At 45.6% G+C, this 17,515-nt stretch overlaps 1 protein-coding gene across 1 annotated transcript; it reads left to right on the top strand.

The window, feature by feature from the left end:
* The first annotated feature begins 10,765 nt into the window (after positions 1 to 10,765).
* Positions 10,766 to 11,826, top strand: LOC133795517 (uncharacterized). The gene is made up of 2 exons (XM_062232983.1): positions 10,766 to 11,395; positions 11,611 to 11,826. The coding sequence occupies exons 1-2, from the start codon at positions 10,766 to 10,768 to the stop codon at positions 11,824 to 11,826; spliced, it is 846 nt and encodes a 281-aa protein (XP_062088967.1).
* Positions 11,827 to 17,515: the final 5,689 nt, after the last annotated feature.

The raw sequence follows: 17,515 nt of genomic DNA, 5'->3' as shown, positions 1-17,515 counted from the left end.
TTTATCTTCGTGTAAACCAGTGAGAGAGAAGGTTCTCCTTTGTGTTTGAGTGCGAGAACAACAGAAGAGAGAGAGTTAGAGATTAGACAGATTCGAAAGAAATTTTGTAAGAAAAATACAGAAAGAGAGAGAAAATACTTGTATGAGAGGAAGAGAAGAGGTTTACTTGTCGAAGCTTATTGACAAGGACTCATCCATTGATGTTGTTGTTGGGGTTTTATGCCTTAATTAAAAGCCAATTTCTTTATAATCTCATTTATTATCAATAAAATAATAGAAATCATTTTTTGACTTAGTCAATCACTTTGCTGACATATTTTATTTTCATAATTATTTGTTTAATATAAACTTTTATTAAATCCCCAGCATATAGCTAATCGTATTTATAGTGACGTAATCATAGTGGAATATAAATATGATTATATGTTCAAAATAAGTTAGTCATAAGATTAGTCAGTGCACATGATTTACACTGACTTGCCAATCTATGATATGATCTACTTACACATTGTAGTGTTATGTTCTTTCCAGAACATTAGCAAAGTAGATAAGATCGAATGTATTTGTTACATCGGACATGACCGATATTGACAGTTGATAGGATAAGTAAACATACTATTATTATCTATTCTAGTCATATTATATAGTTGACCATAGGTCAATTCAATCTCAATTCTAAGTGGTTAGTATTCTAACTAATTGTATTATTTGAGTTCTTTGACTTGTTCGTTACCACCTTACCCTACCGACTAGCCCATACTTACATCTTGGGAACTCGGTAGTATAATTGAGTGGGAGTGTTAATCATAGATATGAACATCTATAATGAAGATGTGAAACGATGGTTTCCTTTTAGTTTGGTTCAAGGTGTTAAATGATAAAAATCTCATTTTAGTAATTAATACTAGTTTACTGAAATATCATTTACAAGGAACTAAGTGTTTTAAGGATAAAATACAATGAAGGGTAAAACGGTATTTTAGTCTCATCTCATTGTAGATCGTCTATAGAGGATTGAGTGACAATTATGGTTGTAACAATGGATAATTAATAGCGTATCTATATTTGTTACACATCGTTCTATGAATTCAAGAGTGCAATTCTGAGTCTTTAGTGTAGTCACGAGGAATTAATAAGTTAGTAAATTTATTTGTTAGATTTATGATAACTTATTGGAGCTTGATTTCATAGGTCCGTGATCTCCACCGTATCTTGGATAAAATCATCTAGATAGTCTCAATTAATTGATTTAATTATAAATTGGAATTATCAAAGTTGACAAGGTCAATTTTGGATAGTTTCATAGAGTTATACAATTTTGAGAAGAAAAGAGAAATAATGGCAGATTTATTAATTAAGATAAATTGGTGTGACAGTCAGAATCCTGTGATCCGTAAGGGGAAAGACCGAGTAAAGCTATGCAATCCCACATCGCCTGGGGAAGGTAAAGTGTGATGATTCTAAGACTGTGTAGATATGGGACTACACAATTGAAGATGACTTAAATGGATTGATGTGTACTACCTATATCAACAAGATGCATCTTCTTTTCGATAGCCCACAACTTGAGAACTCCAAAGTAAAGTGTGCTTGACCTGGAGTAATCTCAAGATGGGTGACCTCTTGGGAATTTTTCCCAAAAAGTGTGCGAGTGAGGAAAAAGCACACTGGAAAGACTCGTGTTGGTTTGTAGGGCCAGTCGTCATTCCAGAAAGCAGCCAGAGTGATGTGGGGCGTTATAAATGGTATCAAAGCCTTGACCCAGCCGGAAGTGTGGCCGACGGAGATGTCGGACTCCTAAGGGGGGTGATTGTGACAGTCAGAATCCTATGATCCGTAAGGGGAATGATCGGGTAAAGCTATGCAATCCCACATCGCCTAGGAAAGGTAAAGTGTGATGATTCTAAGACTGTGTAGGTATGGGACTACACAATTGAGGAGGGCTTAAATGGATTGATGGGTACTACCTATATCAACAAGATGCATCTTCTTTTCGATAACCCATCACTTGAGAACTCCAAAGTTAAGTGTGCTTGACCTGAGTAATCTCAAGATGGGTGACCTCCTGGGAAGTTTTCCCTGGAAGCATGCGAGTGAGGACAAAGCACGTTGGAAATACTCGTGTTGGTTCGTAGGGCCAGTCGTCATTCCAGAAAGCAGCCAGAGTGACGTGGGGCGTTACAATTGGTATCTAAATTAATAAATAAGTTTAAATCAATGTTCAAATTATAAATAATTAATTTGATAAAGGATTTAAATAATTATTTAATTAATTAAATCAATAGAAAATAATACATGCCTTGATTTTAAGTCCAATGGGCTTATAATCAAATGAGAAATTTCATGGGCCTAATGCCCATGATAATTTCGACCTAGGGCTGTTAATTGGCTATTGTTTTATTGATTTTTCTAATTAAATAAATGGCCTAATTGAGTATATAAAATGAATGTTAAGTGAGAGTTGAAATCAGATGACAGACACAAGTTTTTGATAGGTTTTAGATTCTCTCTAAACATAAGTCATCGTCTAAGCCTTATTGTTCTTCTCTCTGTATCTATCTCATGTGTTGAGAATTGCCCACTTTAGTCTAGGTCATTCTAAGGATACTTTGGAAGGCTGTGAAGAAAATTAAAGATCGGTTCAGTTTCTTGGTAATACTTTGCGACAAAAAGGATACAAGGATTAGAGAAACTGAAGGAATGACTCATTCATTCCCCTGCGCATAATATAAGTATTCTTATCATTATTTCTCTTTAAATTCAATTTTAGAAACATGTTCTAGGTTATCTCATATTAATTTGTTTAATATTATATCTACATGAAAATAAATAAAGATGTTGTATAAGTTTTTCCTAACAACTGGCCTCAGAGTCTTTGTTAATCTTTATTTTCATGCATGAACATGTTAAAAATTGAATTATTTGACATGTTTGAATAATTGGATGGATTTTCATGTTTTTATGAAGCATATTGATTTTATGTGATTATTAGCAATTTTTAGGTTATTTTGTTGTATTTTCTATGTCATTAACTTTTATATATGTTTTATTTTGTGTAAAACATTGTAAAAATTAATTAGAAAACGTTTTTTGTTATAAAAATTGCACAAAAAAAATTTCCGAATTTTTTTTGGTCTGGTTGCCCATGCGTGCGCACACACCGTGCACCCTGCGCACACACCCGCACGCGTCACTGTTCATCCCATATTTTTTTAAATAAAAATATGAAATTGATTATTTATAACAAAACCAAAAATATCATATTTATTTTATCATTTAAAATTGTTTTTTAAAATAAGATATTTTTGTTAGTTGAGATTTAAAAAATTAAATATTTTCTACAAAGATTCAAATTCAAATTTAAAAATGGACTAACAACTTAATTTAAAAAAATTTAAAATATGGAAATATTAGAATTAAGATATTAGATATTTAAGATATATTTTTTTAAATACTTGTTATTTTTTATTAAATCATTCTTTAAAAATATAAATATTTGTTTATTCTATAGCTTTTAGTATTTAAATTATTTGAAATTTGAAAATTGTTAGTTAGACATTTTTATGGATATTTGAATTTGTTTAACTGTTTTAAGATATTTTAGGGTTGTTATAACTATTAATATATATTTTTTAAATGGTTAAAATATTAGCTTATAGTTGTAACAACACAAGATATTTTTTTTAAAAACAGTTAAGATATTGATTTTAAAATTTAAAATTGGTTAAATTTTGAAAAATGACATTTTTTCAACCAATTAATAAAATATTTTTTAATAAATGGGATTTAAATTAACTTTGGTTAATTGTTGATAAATCCTATTTAAATTTAATTAATATATTTTTTTCAAATTAACCTAAAACCAAGTTGATTATTGATAAATGAAAATTAAATTAACTTTTGTTAATTGTTGATAAATTTAAGTTAAATTGACTTATTTTTGTAAAAAATTAATTAATTCGAATTTTTTGATAAATTCTAGATAATTAATTGTGATATTATTGCAAATAAAATTAATTGTGGAATTTTTTCATAAATTCATAGAATTGCTCATATAATGACATGATTAGGCCCATCCAACTATAACATGTCTGTTTGCACTATGTGTAGTATTTTTGCAATTGAGCTTAGATGCATATAGTGACTCATATGTTTGTTAGATATATGGATTTTGCCAAATAAAATATTCATAAAATGATAGGTTTTATTTGGGTCCACTAGAAAATGTAAAGTTTAAATTACTCTCTTATGGATGATTCCACTTGTGAATGCCCATTTGCGTTGCATGATTATAGTGGGCCTAATCAATTAATAACAATTAATAAAACGAAGGTTTAAATTCCGGTCTTTTGGATCTTGTATGGAAGTTTGGGGGCCTTTGTAGTGGAAACAACATACTGGACCCAGCCCTCTTCCATACAAGCACAATTGTTAAGGCCCATTTACCAGAGTTTGACTTAATTGTATAGGTTCATTATATTAGTTAAACCTAAATATTGATTAGCAACAAACTAATTCTAAATTAATTGAATTTGTTTCAATGTGACACTTTAGAATTAATAGGAAATTTATAGGACTTTGGTTTTAAACATTCTATTTTTTTCAATTTTTGGTAACCCGTAGTCATTAATTTTCAAAAAATAAATAATAAAAATATTATTTTTAATTTTATAATGAGCTTATCTTAATAATTATATTCGATCTTCATCGTTGGTTTAACAAAGTCAATAGCTTAATGGGGTCTCGAGACGCTTTGATTCGTCTCCCTAAGGAAGGTGTTCATTAGTTATTTTGACAATGTTAGATTTCGAAAGATAGATAATTATAGGTCAAATTCTACTAGACTCACCCCTACGATGACTACTAGGACTAAATCTGTGATCATCAAAACCGTAGTTCAAGCTCATAAAATAAGAGATTTTGTTTTCTTATTTTGATCGAATAGTATGTTGTTAATAATGGTGTCCATTATTAAATAAGTTTACAACTTTATTTAACTAGTGGCATTTTTTACTCTAGCCAACCGGGACAAGGATATCATAGATTAGTTAAAAACCTAAAGAAATAGAGATAGGGTTATTTTGGTATTTTTTTTCATATCTCACATATTTTTTTATATATGTTGTGCTATTTCTTGAATTTTGTGTGAATAGGAGTTTTATTGAGCAAATGTGATTGATTTCTATTTTATGTATAATTTGTAGTTTTAAGTTAAGTAATATCTGTGTCTACTCCCATCCTTTCTCAACTTTCGATGGAGAAACTCATTGGAGAAAACTTCATTAAATGGAGGCAAAATATCAACATAGAGTTGATTGGTGACAACTCTGAATTCATCATGATTGAGGAATCCCCAGAACGAGCACCATGTCCACACGTTCGTGATGGCACTGTCAATGCTCGTGATGGCACCGTAAATGCTTGGATAGCACCGTCTCCGCACATACGTGATGACACCGTGAATTCTAAAATGGCACCGTGTCCGCACGTTCGTGATCAACTCAACTATGGTCTGACGTAGCTCATGAACGAGCTTCAGATTTTTGAGCCCATCATGGGTGGACCTAGTAAAGGAGGAGAAGATAAGACTACTGATGTTGCTGCTGATCTAGCTAAGGCTGAAGCTAACCCAACTTCGTCTTCAAAAGTTGGAAACAAGAGGAAAGGTGGACAGAACAACAACCTCATGCCTACAAAGGCTGCGAAGACGAGTGCACAACCAAATGCACAGATGCCTAAGGTAAAGGTAAGTGTTATCCCCATTTCCTTCCAAGCGCCCGGGTCCACGCTTCGAGCCCTCGGGCCGCCCGAATGAGTTTGGGCCCGACCCGGGCCATTTTAGCAAAGAGTAAAATAGACGTCGGCAGCCCAAGTCCAGGTGAGGCCCAAAGGGAGTTCGGGGGGGATCGTCCAGGATGGTCATGCGGGAGGTAGTATGAGTTGCTTCTGGATAATAGTTGGGATCGAAGTGAATAATCCCGGAGCCTGGTAAACGGTTTGGGCTCCTGGTAAATGATTTGGGCCCATGGTAAACGGTACGGGACCGTGACGAACAGAGGGGGACGTGCGTAAACGAACTCGGGTCGATTCTCCGAGGTTTCCAAGATAAAGCATCCGTGACCCTGACTTTGTCCCATGAAGCGTGGGGGTTGTCCTCACGTTTCACCTGCTGAATAGGCTACCTCAGGATTGTACGCCTTTGTTTCAGACCTGCGCCGCCGCTACTCTGACCAATCTTGTCCCCTGAATATGCCTCGTAACTCGAACTGCCCAGCCCAAAGCTCCAGTTTGTCGCATGACAGATCTGGTTTGGGCTGGCCCAGTGGGCTCATATTAGTGTATTTTTGTGTTTTAATCCTTTGTATTAGGCTTCCAGTAGAGAGGCCAGCAGTATTTATACCTTTATTGGGCCCGGGTCAACCCGGCCCAAGCCCAGTGCACCTCTGAACCTATAAATACATGTAATAGGGCACTGAGGAAAGGATCTTTTTTTAGCATATATACAGTTACTCTACTGAAACTTGTAGAAAACTCCATTGTTATAGATTCTCTAAGCTCTAATACAACTATCTTGTGGACTAAGGCTCATTAACCCCCCAACCACGTAAAAATCGTGCTTACAACATCTAAACCCTTTCTCCTTAATCTCTCCTATCTTTTATTACTGTAGTTTCCAAAAAACTCAGTAAACATTTTGGTGCTTTCATTGAGAGCCTGAGAAAGCTAGAGTTGATCTCGAACATCTGCAACAATGGTGAACACAAGACACACCACTTTTGACCCTACTAACCAAGAGCAGGGCAATGGAGAGCCACTGCCCAACCAACCTCTTCCTCAGAGTCCACCTGAGGACACTCCTCATCAGGTGTCCCAGCCTGATGAGTCGCAGAACTATGAAGGTGGGGCAAAGTACGAGGAGGATTGCTATGAGGAAAATGAGGAGAATGAGGGGGAATACCACGACGAGGCTGAGGATCCTGAGATCCCAGAAGGAGTGGACCCCAACCAGGAAGATCCGGAGGTGACTAAATTGAGGCAGCAAGTCCCAGACCAAGAAGCCAGGATTGCTAAACAGGTGGAGGGTACTCGACGGATGCAAGAGTCCCTCCAAGCCTTGCAGGCTTTCATAGCTGCCCAGGTTCCGACGGCCAATCCCCCAGATGTCCCACCTCTGGGAACGCAACCGCCCGCTCCTAAGGCCAGAAACGGCACCCCTAAGGCGCGAGACCGATCCCTCCTCTGGGACAAGCGCCCGAGCAAGGCCCAGGAAACCCGGACCGAGAGAAAAGGAATGATGGGGTAAACTCCCAGAGGAAAAATCCTCCCGTCCAGAGAGCCGGGACCCGTCCCCGATCGCTCCCTAGGAAAGAGAAGGTGCCCCCCGTCCCAGGACAGGACCACCCGACCAATCCGCAAGGGACGCAACCATAGGGTACCGAGCCCCGGTATGCCCCAGGGCATGCCGGACGAGAGCGGTCTTTACATCCCAGTGCTTTAGTGAAAAAAAGCCGCTGGGAACGCCCACGTAATGACGAGCATCATGCCCTCAGCTCTGGGGATGATACATCCCGGGTAGATCTGGGCGATGGGCTGAATGCCCGAAGGGAGCGATCCCACAAGGAAAAGATCCGCCCCCGAGATGGTGGCCTTAGAAACAACCTCAACGACAGGAGGAACGAGAGGGTTCCCTTAAAAGATGGTATGGCCAGGCAACTCATGGAGCAATTGGCCACTCTGAAAAAGGTCACGGACTGCTTGGTCCACAAACAGGAAGGAGCAGACACCGATTCCGATGAAGAGGACAAGGAGCCCTGTGCGAGGCAATTTCTAAGCCCCGTGCTCCCCAAGGGATTCAAGATGTCGAGTCTAACTGCCTACACTGGGAACATCGACCCCTGAGATCATCTGTCCCGATATAACCGATTAATGATCGTGGCCCATGTCAGTGACGACGGCAAATGCCTCTATTTTTCAATCACTCTAGGCGGGCCCGCAGAAGAATGGTGGAAGAGACTCAAGCCAGGGTCCATCCAATTCTGGTCAGGACTACAGTCGGTGTTTCACAAATAGTTTGTGGCCGCCATGAGAATGGACATGCAAATCAGTGCCCTCGCCAACATTGAACAGCTCCCCGCGGAGACCTTGAGAGCCTACATCCAGTGTTTCACCGAAGAGGCCTCCAAGACCAAGTTCGACGATGGGCAACGCCTAATGGCGCTGCAATCCGGGTTCCGGGTCGGGTCCCCCCACTGGGATGATATGCAGCGTAGCAAGGCGGCTACCCTAGAAGAGTACATAAGGAGGGCCCAAGGATTCATTAACTGGGAAGAGGCCCAAATCCAGGCGTTCGGATGGCAACCGGTGCCTCAGCCCAATGCCCAAGCTTTTCTGGGATACGGGGTGCAGTTTCTGGCATAGCAATACGTCGCTCCCCCGCTTGCCCCAGGATCGGCAGCCACACGTGGGATGACCTTCACCACACCCATAGTGTATGGTCCTGCCTCTTCGGGGTATGCCCCGATCCATTCCACCCCTTTTTTTGGATACGGAGCCGCACTGATTGGGTACAGCGCTCCCCCCGTCGGCGCCCAGCCGTCCCAGGCGGGGGGAACTAAGGCGAGTGTAAACCCCTCCCGGGGGAAGAGATCCGACAAGGGCCAGAACCGGTCTAAGCTGGCTAAGAAAGGCAAGAGGGGCTACGAGCCCCAGTATTCGGAGTACAACAACTTGGTGGACACCAAGGAGAACATCTTCTTGGCCACGGAAAGGGCGGTTCATTACCGGAAGCCTACCCCCATTTTAAAGGAGGGAGGAATCCGAGAGATACCAGCAAGTGGTGCACCTACCATAAAGAGGTGGGCCACATGACCGAAGAATACCGAGAGCTCAAGGACGAGATTGAGAATTTGATCAAGTTGGGGCATCTCCACTAGTGGATCAGGATGCCCGCAAGAGTCCCGAGCCTGTCGGCAGCCCCCGGACAGTCCACGGCCTCGGGTGCACCTGGAGCGTATTCACCTCAGGGAGGATACGTAAAGGGTCCAGCAGTGCAGGCTCCTCAGGGGGTCCCCACCGTGCAAGCACCTGGGTCTGGAATGCCCTACCTGTCTGGGACAGCGCCCCCCCGAGTAGATGGCCGTGTGGCCACCATCTCAGGCGGGCCTCATCTAGGAGGGTGGTCCTGGAATGATAAAAAATGCTACCTTAGCGAGCTCGACCACAATCAAGAGGTATGCACTCTGGTCCAGGCCCCTGCTCAGCGCCCGAAGCTGATGAACCTCCCTATCACCTTCACGGAGGACGACACCCGTAGCGTCCATTTCCCGCACCATGACCCTCTGGTCATATACACCCAGATCGCCAATAAATTGGTGTCTCGGGTGCTGGTGGATGATGGAATCTCTGTCAACATTCTGTTCAAGCCCGCCTTCATCGCGATTGGCTTAACTGAAACAGATCTGGCCTCATGCCCAAACCAGATCTACGGCTTCAACGGGGACGCAATACTCCCTATGGGAAAAATCCAGTTGCCCGTAACTTTGGGGAACGAGATTCAATGCTCGTTCAAGTTCTGCATGTTCATAGCAGTGGCCTGCCCCACTGCTTATAATATCATTTTTGGTCGGCCTGCATTGGTCGAGTTCGGGGCTATCACCTCCATCCGTCATCTATGCATGAAATTCCCTTGCGATAACGGAGGGGTGGGAACAGTTCGGGGAGATCAGAAGAGTGCCTAAAAATGCTACCACGTGTCCGCCTGGCCTATCTACATGGTACGGGAGGAACCCCATGAGGAAGTCGTCGGCCCGATTCCACCTCCTCCAGCTAGAAGAATTGTTCGGGAGGAGGACGAGCTGGACCTGCGGATAGGAGATGACCGTGTACTGGAGCCCATGGATGAGATCGAGGAGGTGTGCATCAGTGACATCGACCCGACCAGGGTAATCCAAGTCGGGAAAAATCTAACAGCAGAGGTCCAGTCTGCCATCGTCGCCCAGGTAAAGGAGAACCAGGATATCCTAGCTTGGTCTCATTCGGATATGACGAGGATCGACCGCAATATCATCTGCCATGCCTTGAACATCGACAAAGATGCGACCCCAGTCCGGCAAAAACGAAGGCCCTTGGGAACGGAAAGGGCCGAGGCCCTCAAGCTAGAAGTCGAAAAGCTGTCTTCGATCAACTTCATCCGTGAAGCTATATATCCCGTATGGCTGGCCAACCCAGTTTTGGTACCAAAGACGAACAGGACCTGGAGGACATGCATCAATTTCACGGATCTCAACAAGGCTTGCCCTAAAGATTGCTTCCCGCTTCCCCGGATCGATCAGATGGTGGATGCGATGTTCGGGTACGAGATCTTCAGTTTCATGGATGCATACTCCGGCTACAATCAGATCTCTATGCATATAGTAGATCAGGAGCATACCAATTTCCAAATCGACAAGGGGGTATACTGCTACATCTTCATGCCTTTTGGGCTCAAAAATGCCGGAGCCACCTATCAGAGGCTCGTCAACCGAATGTTCCGGGCCTAGCTGGGGCGGAACATGGAGGTCTATATCGATGACATGCTGGTCAAGTCCAAAGCCTCTGAGAAGCATTCTGACAACTTGGCCAAGGCCTCGCGATCATTCGAAAGTATGCGATGAAGCTGAATCCCAAAAAATGCACTTTCGGCGTGGCATCCGGGAAGTTCCTGGGGTTCATAGTGAATTTCCGGGGAAAAGAAGCCAATCCGAACAAGATTAAGGCACTGATTGAAATGCCCTCTCCCCGGAAGCACAAAGACAAGCAAAGTCTGACCGGGCGGATAGCCGCCTTAAGCCGTTTCGTCTCGAAGGCCACAGGCAAATGCATCTCGTTCTTCAATGTTCTTCGGGGAAGCCAACGTTTTGAATGGTCAGTCGAGTGCGAAGAAGCTTTTCAAAAGCTGAAAGAGCATCTAGCCCAAGCACCGGTATTGGCAAAACCGGTGGACAGGGAGCCACAATACCTTTTTTTGGTCGTGACCGAACACGCGATCAGCGCCGCACTGGTGAGGGAGGACAAGAAAACCCAACTCCCGGTGTACTACGTGAGCAAGAGAATGTTGGGGGCGGAGTCACGATATCCGGTAATTGAAAAGTTGACATTTTTTCTGCTAATGGCGTTCCGGAAGCTCCGGCCTTACTTCCAAGCCGACGCCATAAAAGTTATGACCAACCACCCTTTGCGGCAAGTGTTGCAGAAACCCAAGTCATCAGGAAGACTCTTGAAGTGGGTTATGGAATTGAGTCAATTCGATATAGCTTTTGTTCCTAGAGTCTCGATCAAGAGACAAGCCCTAGCCGACTTCATTGTGGAATGCTCCGGGATCACCGAAGGGGACGATCCCGCGGTGCCCATGTGGAAGGTATTCATGGACGGAGCCTCGAATGAAAATGGAGCAGGGGCCGGGATCATCCTAGTGTCGCCACAAGGGCACCAGTTGCAAAACGCCCTGCGCTTCCATTTCAAGGCGTCGAACAACGAGGCTGAGCACGAGGCCATGCTGGCCGGGTTGCGTTTGGCTCGGGAAGTAGGAGCCGTGAACTTGGAGATCTATAGCGATTCACAGCTGGTTGCCAGGCAAGTCTCAAGAGAATACCAAACCAAAATGGAAAAGATGGCAGCTTACGTGACTCAGACGAGAGAAATGCTGCAAACGTTCAAGAGGCACTCCATCCGCCAGATCCCCAGGGAGCAAAACGTGTTCGTGGACACATTGGCAAAACTGGCCACCGATGTCGAGGTGGAGCTGTCAGGACTGGCCCCCGTCAACCATCTCCCCATTCCAAGCATTAGAGTCTCCACGATCAACGCCATCGACCACTCCGCGTCCTGGATGGGACCCATTATCCACTACTTGACAACCGGCGGGTTGCCAGTGGACAGGGCCGCAGCCAGGAAGCTTCAGTACTAGGTCCACAGATATGTCATGATGGACAAAAAGCTCTACTGCAGAGGGTTATCCATGCCATACCTCAGATGCGTATTCGGGATCGAACTGAGCGCAATTATGCAGGAAGTGCACGAAGGTTTCTGTGGAGACCATACAGCCGGACTCAGTTTGTCCAAAAAGATCCTGTGCCAAGGATATTTCTGGACAACCATTAAGAAATATTGTATTGATTATGTCCGCAAGTGTGAGTAGTGCCAAAGGTACGCGAAGATCCCGCGAGCCCCACCGACAGAGATAACCCTGATGACCAGTCCTTGGCCTTTCACGATATGGGGAATCGATCTAGTAGGATCGCTCCCGACCGGGAAAGGAGGGGGTGAAGTACGCCATCGTGTCCGTCAACTACTATACCAAGTAGGTTGAAGCGGAGCCCATGAGTACAATCACCTCGAAGATGGCCCTGGATTTCGTCATCAACAACATTGTGTGTCGGTACGGGCTCCCCTACAAGATTATGTCCGACAACGGAAAGCAGTTCGACAGCATCCACTTCACGGATTTCTGTGAAAGACATGGCATCATCAAAAGCTTCTCCGCAGTCGCCAGGCCTCAAGCGAACGGGCAAGCAGAGGCCGTCAACAAAATCTTGAAAGGAACATTAAAGAAAAAGCTCCAAGCCTGCAAGAGCAAGTGGCCCGAAGAGTTGCCTCGTGTGTTATGGGCTTACTGGACCACCGAAAGGATGTCTACCGGGCACACTCCTTACTCCATGGTGTACGGGTCCAAAGCCTTCATTCCCGTAGAAACGGCCGTCCCGTCCCATAGAAGAGACACATATGATCCCGCCCAGAACCACGCCTTACTCCAAGAATCTATGGATCTCATCGAGGAGATCCGGGAAGAATCACAAGTTCAGTTGCAGATGTACCAAGGCAAGATCGCTCGGCATTTTAACTCGAAAGTGAAATGCCGAAGGTTCGAAACCGGCGATCTGGTCCTGTGAAGAGTCTTCCCTGCAACCCAAGATCCGGGAGTAGGGGTTCTGGGCCCGAATTGGGAAGGGCCGTACGAAATCCAATACGAAGTGTGCCCGGGAACATACCGTTTAAAACGGCTTGACGGTACAGAAGTCCCAAGGGCCTGGAATGCGGAGCATCTCCGTAAATACTATCAATAGTCAAGAGAACGTGCCCCAACTTTATATTTTTGTTGTAAACAATGTCCGCCTCAGGGCAATTCCTTGAATAATAAGAATGGCATGTACAAAATGTCATAAGGAAATATTATCAAACAATGAAAATTCCAATCTGCTTCCATAAACAAGTGACTAGAGACCAGTCTCTACTCACTTGGGGGGTATCTCTGGTATGAACAAATACGAAAACAAACCCCGTGGGACCCAAGGCTTAGGCCTGGTCCCGCCCCAGACGAACGCTGTCCGAGGTATGATAAAAAGGACCCAAGGCTCAGGCCTGGTCCCGCCCCAGATGAACGTTGTCCAGGGGTATGATAAAAAGGACCCAAGGCTTAGGCCTGGTCCCCCCCAGACGAACGCTGTCCGGGGCTACGATATAGGGGACCTAAGGCTCAGGCCTGGCTCCGGCCCAGACGTGCGTAGTCCGGGAGGTAAAATATCCAGTAGGACGTAGGGCTAGCCCATGTCCTAACATTTGGTTGACCGTGCATGGTCCCAAACAACCAAGTATCTGTCCACGTCATTTCTACAATAGCTCAGGATTATTAGAGCGCGGGTCCCAGGTGTAAGTTGTCTAAAATTAGTCTTATAAACGGCCCAGGCCAGGGGAACCTAATCTAAGTTGCAAAATAAGCTAATCAACTGAACCCCGATGGTCCAGACCATTGGATTTTCAACATTGGGGACTGGACGAGTAGATTCAGCGATAATTATTAACTCCCCAATGGCCCAGGCGTTGGAACCTGAGCAACAGGATTAAAGTGAGTTGATAAGTTAAAGTCAGGAATAATCTAGTCTAGGCCGTTGGAACCAAGACCAAACACTCAGCTCATTCATGCACAGTGGTAAAACACTTAGTGAAAGCTTAACGGATGAAAATGGGAAAGCAATATGTAAAAGATAAAGTGTATAAAACACCAAAAATCATCTTAGACGCATCCGCGTCAATAAAAGTATTACAATTAAAAACAAAATGCAGTCCTGGGTCTAGGCTTCGCCAAGTCCAAACGCCCCCTGGACTTCCCCATCCGCCTCTTCATCGTCCAGAGGCTCCGCGTCGGCCTTATACTTGGCCTCGAATTCGGCTCTCTTCGCAGTGGGGTCAGGATAGAGCAGGAGGTTCATATTCTTGTCTTGGACCCAGGCCATATAGATAGCCTCATCGAAGGTGACGCCCAGCAAATCATCCGCCGTCTCCTTTTCGCGGCGGGTCTCGTCGTGCGCCTTCACCTCCTTGTGAAGCAAGCCATACAGTTCGTGGACCCAAACCTCCAGACCATTGACCCTCTCCCAGTCCTGGATGGATTGAGTCACAGCTGCCTCCTGCGAAGCCTAACCTCGAAGATGCTCCACCTCCAGATTGGCCAGCAGCTCACCAGTCTCGATCTCTTTCCGGGACAAAGCCTCTTCAAGGTGAAACTTAATTTGGTCGGACTCCGCATGGTCCGCTTCGGCCTGAGCAACCACTTTGGCCAGGGCCGCGTTGGCCTGGGATGTCTCCTTGGCCATAGCCTCTTTGGCGTCTTCCCTTTGGTTCACGGCCGCCTTCAGCTTCAGCTGGAGCGTCTCCATCTTCATGGCAGCCTCGGCCACCAAGTCGACATTCCGATGGGATAGTAGAGCATCTTGGAACAAAGCAAAGTCAGAAGAGTCCTTACTAAACAAGGAAAAAGAGAAAGAGAAGATGTAAAGCGAACTTACAGCGGTGGCTTGGTGGCAGAGAGCTTGGGAAATGAACAACATATCCTGATTGGCGATGGTGGCATATTGCTTCAGTTGGAGATTGGACATAGTGTTCCCCACTTGGTCCAGTAGATCCGCTGCGAACGGGACCATGTCCTGCCCCAGTTTGGGGCAGAAACCCGTCTCGGCGACCAGCCGATCCACGATTGGTTGAGGGGCACTAAAGGCTGTCGGGCGATCAGCAAATTCAACCTGACGACGCATCGTCAGGGCCTTGTAAACCTCCTCCCTTCTTTCCCGGCCACTCTCCCAGGTCTGGGAAATGAGTTTGGACTGCTCGTCCCGCAGGACGGCCTACCCCTCCTCAGATAAGGTCGGGTGGATGGGGAGAGTCGGTGCTGCCGGGAAATCTTTGGTTGGAAGGCGACTCTCCCCGGATGACTCCCCAGCCGAGCCAGCTCGCCTCGTCCTGGCCCTTTTGGTTCTTGGTTCTGCCTCCTCTGCGCCCAAGTCCGCGGCTCTTTTCCCAGAGCCCCAGCTTTCCGTAGGTTCCCGCTCCAGGTCGATCACCGGGGGGTGAGCGGGAAGATCGGGGAAAGCTGTCGGGTCAATTGTCGTGATCGGAACCGATGCCAAGGCCACCTCGGTGGGTCGAAGCTCCAGTGCTGGCGTCCATTTAGGCACGTTCTTAGCGGCTTTCCTAGCCGCGACCCTCTCCTTGGCGGCCCGGATCTCAAGGGCCTGCTTCATCTTGTCCACCGGGTTGGACATGTCAGAGTCTTTTGAAATATACACAAACAATGAAGAGTTAGTAAAATGAATAAGCGAACAAGGAAATCAAGACTAAAAGTTATCCGGGACGCACTCTTATCTAGGCCCTGGACCCGACTTAATTCTCCTAAGGCAAAAGAGTAGACTCGGTCCCCCATGCCATCCGGGTGTAGAAAGTTCCCAAATTGAAGGAACCCAGACGAATACATAAAGATTTCCGAGCCTACGGGAATGGGAGACGAAGGTCTCATTTCCCTTTCAGCCCTGAACACGGGGCCTCGGTGTGCTAACCTATCCCTAACTAAGTCCCCAACTTGGGGAGCATAAGTCAAAATCAAAGGGGAGTTACCTTACCCTAATACGCTAGCTCTGCGAGTCCCCGCGTTCGACTGTGCCTCGTCGAAGAGGGCTTCCAGCTCCTCGGAAGCGGTCGCCTCCTTCTGTTGAGCTTGGTCCCTCTTTCGCTTGGCCGCGTCTGCCAATGCCGCGGCCTCCACAGCCCTGATGTGTTCTAGGGCCAGCTCCTCCCTCAGTGTGGGGTCTTTCTCGCATTGTATCCCTTGGAGGCTTAGGGCCTTGATCGTTTGTTGGGCCACGAGCATCCCGATCACTCGGAGGTTGTCAGTGGTGACATAGCCCCCCACGTCCAAATCCTTTGCGCTTAGCTTGGAGTAAACTTTCTTCCTGTCCAGGATGAACTAGGTGAGGGGAGTCTGGGCATAGGGTCCTGCCGCCCAAGACAATGAGAAATAAGAAGCCAAGACAAAAAAAAAAGAGAAAAAAGGGAAGCCAGGGATCGGGAAACCACTTACCCATTCGCTGGAAGTCCAGCATCAGCGTGGGGTTCTTTTCTATAAGAAACCTGGACGTCATGAACCAGTAATGTCTGACGTCCAGGGGATGCTTCCAGGTGCTGGTAAGAGCAGGGTAGTTGCCCCGCGGTTTAATCCTATAGAAGCCGTCCAGGGTCTTGTTCTTGACGTTGACTTGCGGCTCCAGCTTGTAGAAGTACAAGACTTCTGCTGAGGTCGGCTTTGGGATCTCCTTCGCGACACAGAAGACGCGCCATCCCGCAAGCAGTCGGTATGCTTGGGGTAGAAGCTGGAAAGGTGCAATCCCCACGAACGTCAGGAATTGCACGAAATAGTCATGGAACGGGAGCGTGGCCCCCGCACTGATATGACCTACGCTCCAGGCCCCGAATCCACCCACAGAGGTGTGGGCCTTCTCCTCTCTCCTAGCTAGGCGGTTGTGGAACAGTCCAGGAGTCAACTCCATGCCCAAACGCTTCTCCAGGGCGTATAGCATCCGATAGTTCCGGAATAGGTTCGGCACCATGTCCATCTCCCACCTGTTGCCTTTGGGAGTCTTGGACCCGGGTAGAGTGATAGGGGCCGCGTTGACTTGCTCCTCCGAATGAAGGGTAACACCCGAGGTCATAGCTAATGATCTGGGTGCAGAACAGAATGAAACAAACAAACCAAGCAGTCAGCACCGAGACCCAAGAAGGATTGGTTAAGGTATGGGGGCTCTCCTATGAACTGCTTGGAAGAGTACCCTCCGGATCAGGTCTGGGAACACCAAGGATCCGCAAGATCCTAATCGGGAACAAAAAAGAAAGACTACACTCCTAAGCCAACCCATCGCCACTTGTTCGGAAACCACCCAACCCCGAAGGGGTCCCGGGCAGCCCGGACCAAGTTTTCTTTCCCTAACACTCTAATTCTAAGCACAAGCAAGGTCTAGCAACCTAAGCAGGTAAGAAAAACAACATAAAATCTATATATGTGTAACTCCTTACTTCCTTAGAGCTGTTACTAAGTGAGTTTAAAAAGTGCATTTAACTCGCTAATCGAGGTTTTAGGTCAAATAGTGTAATTAAGCCGTAAACAGAGGAAAAACACTAGAAGCAATTCTATTTCATTGAAAATCATAAAAGTTTA

Source organism: Humulus lupulus, chromosome 1 (genome assembly GCF_963169125.1).
Source record: "Humulus lupulus chromosome 1, drHumLupu1.1, whole genome shotgun sequence".
NCBI classification, from domain to species: Eukaryota; Viridiplantae; Streptophyta; class Magnoliopsida; order Rosales; family Cannabaceae; genus Humulus; species Humulus lupulus.
The sequence above is the reverse complement of the archived record's forward strand: the minus strand, read 5'-3'. Positions and strand labels throughout refer to the sequence as shown.

Coding starts and splice junctions, on each gene's coding strand:
- LOC133795517 (XM_062232983.1), top strand. CDS start 10,766: ATGCCCTCTCCCCGGAAGCACAAAGACAAGCAAAGTCTGACCGGGCGG. Junction 11,396..11,610: donor CCGCGGTGCCCATGTGGAAG/GTATTCATGGAC, acceptor GCTGGTTGCCAG/GCAAGTCTCAAGAGAATACC.